At 51.5% G+C, this 5,387-nt stretch overlaps 1 protein-coding gene across 1 annotated transcript; it reads right to left on the bottom strand.

Annotated features, from left to right (window-relative positions):
* Positions 1–4,547: 4,547 nt before the first annotated feature.
* On the bottom strand, positions 4,548–5,179 carry LOC308583302 (regulator of microtubule dynamics protein 1-like; the record flags this gene model as incomplete). Its single annotated transcript, XM_081187115.1, is given in 2 exon segments — positions 4,548–4,708; positions 4,711–5,179. Coding segments are annotated over 2 exon segments (630 nt in total).
* Between the last annotated feature and the right edge of the window lie 208 nt (positions 5,180–5,387).

A 5,387-nucleotide genomic window follows, 5' to 3' on the forward strand; every position in this document is an offset into this window, starting at 1 on the left:
CCACCAGTTTGGAGCCGGAGCCGAGAAAGCCCAGGCTCTAGCTGAGGCCAGCCTAACCTCTCTGTGGCCTCGGATCTTCAGGATGTTTTTATGTGCAGACCGTAAATTTCTTTGTGGGACATACCAGGAAAGGCGGTCCCGTAGGTACGAGGGTCCTAGGCCGTATAGGGCTTTAAAAGCACCTTAAACCTGATCCTGTACTCCACCGGGAGCCAGTGCAGCTGGTATAGTACCAGATGAATATGATCACGCAGCGAAGACCCCATAAGGAGTCTCGCCGCGGCATTCTGCACCCGCTGGAGTTTCTGGGTCAGTCTCAAGGGCAGCCCCACGTAGAGTGAGTTACAATAATCCAGTCTGGAGGTGACCGTCGCGTGAATCACAGTGGCTAGGTCAGGGTGAGAGAGATAAGGAGCCAACTGCTTAGCTTGGCGGAGATGAAAAAATGACGCCTTTGTTATAGCTGTAATCTGCGCCTCCATAGAGAGGGAGGTATCGAAGATTACACCCAAACTCTTAACGGACGGTGCTGGCACTAATTGCACCCCCGCAAGAGATGGGAGTTGCCCCCTCAATCCCATGTCGTCCCGTCCCAGCCAGAGGACCTCTGTCTTCGAAGGATTTAACTTCAATCGGCTCCCACGTAACCATCCAGCCACAGCTTCCAGACATCTGGTCAGTGTGTCTGGGGGCCGAGTCAGGATGGCCATCCATCAACAGATAGACTTGGGTGTCATCGGCATACTGATGGCAACCCAGCCCAAAACTCCGGACAAGCTGGGCGAGGGGTCGTATAAAGATGTTAAAAAGCATTGGGGAGAGAATCGCACCCTGAGGCACTCCACACACCAAGGAGTGGTGCGATGACAATTCCCCCCCAAGCAGCCATTGAAGGACTGTGCCCTGGATCCCCACGTCGGCAAGGCGTTCAGGAGTTCATGATCGACCATGTTGAAGGCTGCTGACAGGTCTAGAAGAATCAGCAGCCCCGACCCGTCTCGATCCAGCTGCCTGCGAAGATTATCTGTTAGGGTGACCAGAGCCGTCTCGGTCCCATGACCAGCGCGGAAGCCGGACTGGAATGGATCGAGAGCTGATGTTTCATCCAGAAACCTACCAAGCTGTTCAGCAACTGCTCTCTCAATCACCTTACCCAGGAATGGAAGATTCGAAACCGGGCGGTAATTGGATAGATCTAAGGGATCTAATGATGTTTTCTTTAAGAGCAGGCACACCACAGCCTCCTTCAGTTCCCCTGGGAATATCCCGGTGCCAAGGGACAAATTGATGATATCACCCAGGGGGGCCCGCACCTCGTCTGGACACGCTCTAATCAGCCAAGACGGGCACGGGTCAAGAGGACAGGTGGTGGGCTTTCCAGCTCGGAGGAGTCTGTCCACATCGGCTGGGGATAGCCGGTCAAAGTGGTCCAATACTGGACCCGAGGACAGTCGAGGGGCCTCCAGTTCCTTTATTGTATCCAAATTGGCAGGGAGGTCATGGTGGAGCAACAGGACCTTCTCCGCAAAAAAGCTCGCAAATGCCTCACAGCTGTGTGTCAAATTGTTATTTAAATTTGGCTGTCCTTCAAGGGACGTTAAAGACCTAATTATACTAAATAATTGCGCCGGGCGAGAGCTAGCGGAGGCAATGGAGGCCGAGAAGTAGGACTTCTTAGCGTCCTTCACTGCCATCTCGTAGGTTTTCATAAAAACCCTATAAGATGTTCTTAAGGCTCCATCACGGGCACCCCACCATACTCACTCTAGCCATCTGAGGTCCCGCTTCATTTCCCGAAGCTCCTCGGTACACCAGGGAGCCCGGTTTCTGCGGGGTCGCAGAGGGCGCCTAGGTGCAATCTCATCGATGGCTGCTAGGAGCTGGATATTCCAGCCCTCAACAAGCTCAGTTAATGAGTCGCCAGGGGGAGCAAGGTCCCACAAGGCCTGACGGAATCTATCAGGGTCCATCAGCCTCTGCTGGCGAGCCCAAATTGGCTCGCCACCTAAGCAGGGTGGGGGTGGAAAATCAATCCTGGCTTTCAGCGCGTAGTGATCAGACTATGGCACCTTCATCGAAGGATACATGATCACATCTATACCAACGCCAAAGATCAAATCCAGCGTGTGGCCTGCTTGATGTGTGGGGCCCGAAACAAACTGGGAGAGCCCTAGTGTCACCATGGAAGACACCAGGTCCAGAGCCTGTGAGGAGGGAGTGGCATCAGCATGGATGTTGAAGTCCCCTAATACCAATAGGTTAGGGAACTCCAAGGCCCAGCCGGCCACCGCCTCCAGCAGGCCTGACAGGGTGGCTGTTGGTGCGCTAGGTGGCCGGTACACCAGCCAGACAGCCAAGCTCACCTCGGAGCCCCACACTAGGCCAACACATTCAATGCCGGGGATCGATGGCGATGGTAGAGCCCTGAAAGAACAATCTTCCCAGATTAATACTGCCACCCCTCCCCCCCGGCCCACAGTCCACGACTGGTGGAGGACGGAGAAACCCGGGGCCGCCATCTCTCGTAAGGTAACTGTTGCCCCTTCGCGCACCCAGGTCTCCATCACACAAGCCAGGTCGACCCCCTGTGAGGTAAAGAAATCTCGCAGGGTGGCGGTTTTGTTGCCTATAGACCTGGCATTGCACAACACCAGTGACGGAGGTGAGTAATCCTTGCTCACCCTACCTTCGTCCCTCGGGATGGGGCGCAGATTGGAAGGGGTACGAGCATATCCGTCTCTCGATCCCCTTCGCCTATGACATCTGCCCCCACCGCTATACCTCCCTCGCTCCACTACGGTAGCAATCCCATGCCTCAAACCAACCTCCATTTACAAAATAGAAAAACAGATCAAACCAAAAACAATTGTACCAAACAAAACAAATCCCCACCCCACTCAATATCCAACCCCAAACCAAAATAAACGCAACAAAATAAAAATACATCAATAAAAACCACCGTTCACGGTGGTACAACAAAGTAAAAAGTAAAAACCCCTTTAAAACACTTTAAAATATATAGAAACATTTTTAACATTTGCTGCAGCAACACCAGTGTCCTTAAAACTGTAGCGGTGGCGGGTGTGGGCCCCGCCCCCAAGGCCTGGTGGAATGGGCCTACAGGAGGGAGCGGCCTTCCTCAACACCCACGGTGCAGCAGCAGCAGCGATGTCCCAGTGCCTCCATGAGGCCTCTTAAGCTGTGGCGGTGGTGAGTCAGTCTGGGCCCCGCCCCCTGGGCCTGGTGGAATCAGCCTGAGGAGGGAGTGGCCTTCCCCAACTCACGGTGCAGCAGCAGCAGCGATGTCCCAGTGATTGGGGGGGCATCCATGGTACTCACTCAAAAGCCACAATACAGTGGTGCCCCGCAAGACGAATGCCTTGCAAGACGGAAAACCTGCTAGACGAAAGGGTTTTCCGTTTTTGAGCTGCTTCGCAAGACGATTTTTCCTATGGGCTTGCTTTGCAAAATGAAAACGCCTTGCAAGTGTTCCGATTTTTTTCACTCCCCCCTTTTTCTAAGCCGCTAAGCCGCTAATAGCCTTTTAGCCGCTAATCCACTAAGCCTTTAATAGCCGCTAAGCCTTTAATAGCCGCTAAACTGCTAATAGCGCTAATCCGCTAAGCCGCTAATAGGGTTGCTTCGCAAGACGAAAAAACCGCTAGACGAAGAGACTCGCGGAATGGATTAATTTCATCTTGCGAGGCACCACTGTATGTCCATGGGTCTTAAAAGATGGACAGGCCCAACATTATTACAGTGGTGCCTCGCAAGACGAAAAGAATCCGTTCCGCGAGTCTCTTTGTCTTGCGGTTTTTTCGTCTTGCGAAGCAAGCCCATTAGCGGCTTAGCGGATAAGCGCTATTAGTGGCTTAGCGGATCAGCTGATAAGCGGTTTAGTGGCTTAGCGGATCAGCTGATAAGCGGCTTAGCGGATCAGCTGATAAGCGGCTTAGCGGATCAGCCATTAAGCGGCTTAGCGGCTTAGGATCAGCTGATAAGCGGTTTAGTGGCTTAGCGGATCAGCTGATAAGCGGCTTAGCGGATCAGCTGTTAAGCGGCTTAGCGGATCAGCTGATAAGCGGCTTAGCGGATCAGCCATTAAGCGGCTTAGCGGCTTAGGATCAGCTGATAAGCGGTGTAGCGGCTTAGCGGATCAGCTGATAAGCGGCTTAGTGGATCAGCTGATAAGCGGCTTAGTGGATCAGCTGTTAAGCGGCTTAGCGGCTTAGGATCAGCTGATAAGCGGCTTAGCGGCTTAGCAGATCAGCTGATTAGCGGCTTAGCGGATCAGCTGTTAAGCGGCTTAGCGGATCAGCTGATAAGCGGCTTAGCGGCTTAGGATCAGCTGAGAAGCGGCTTAGTGGCTTGGGAAAAAGGGAGGGGGAGGAAAAAACCCTGCAGGAACTCGCAAGACATTTTCATCTTGCGAAGCAAGCCCATAGCTAATTCGTTTTGCGAAGCACCTCCAAAACGGAAAACCCTTTCGTCTAGCGGGTTTTCCGTCTTGCGAGGCATTCGTCTTGCGGGGCACCACTGTACTTCTATTAGGATTTTTTAAAGTTGGTGTTGGGGCTTTGCTTATCCTCCTCTGTGTGTGACAGCCGTTCTTTTGCCTTTGATAACCACAAAACGGCCATTTTTCTGTTGTTCAACTTCATGTATGTCTTTCCCAAGAAGAGTAAGTTCTTACTATAGAAATTTGGCTCACATCTTCAGCCTTCTGGAAGTAATGTAACGCCTCTTCATAGGTGGAGCTGGGTGGCGTTGAGAATAAAGCTGCAGCTATTTTGCTCTGATACCATGGCATGTCGGCAAACGTATGACACCAAATGCCCATAAGATGAAGTGATGTAGCATCCTTTGGATTCAGTTCTATCCCTTTCTGGAAGTGTTCTTTGATAACAAAAGCATTGGTAATTTTTTTCTTTATTCCTTCATAAGCTCCCACATCACTGAGGCAGATTGCATACCACTTGTGCACGCTGAAACATGATTTCTCTTTCTCAAGTGCTTTTGTGGCGTAAGCAAGGGCCTCATAGATCAGCTGCTTCTTTTTCTCTGCCGAAGTTTGACTAAGCTGAGCCATGTCCCGTGATGCCCGTGCCAGGCGCCACAACAGTTGTGCATTCTCACTTATTGTTACAAGGTTGTGCTTGGTGGGTTTTTCCTCTCTCATGAAACATGTTGGTACTAAAGGGTTAAGAGGTAACAAGTCGCTCTAATCACTGAGCAGCTGGAAGTCATTAAGCATCCAGGAATGTGAGTTAGTTTGTATAAATAGTCAGTTCACCCGTGTGTTTTCTCTCTTCCCCCCGTGTTTGCTAATATGAGTTAAGTTTAGAGTAAAGTTTTCTTTATGCCGGAGATAAAAGCATGTGTGCTTT

Source organism: Podarcis bocagei (genome assembly GCF_964188305.1).
Source record: "Podarcis bocagei genome assembly, chromosome: 3".
NCBI classification, from domain to species: domain Eukaryota; kingdom Metazoa; phylum Chordata; class Lepidosauria; order Squamata; family Lacertidae; genus Podarcis; species Podarcis bocagei.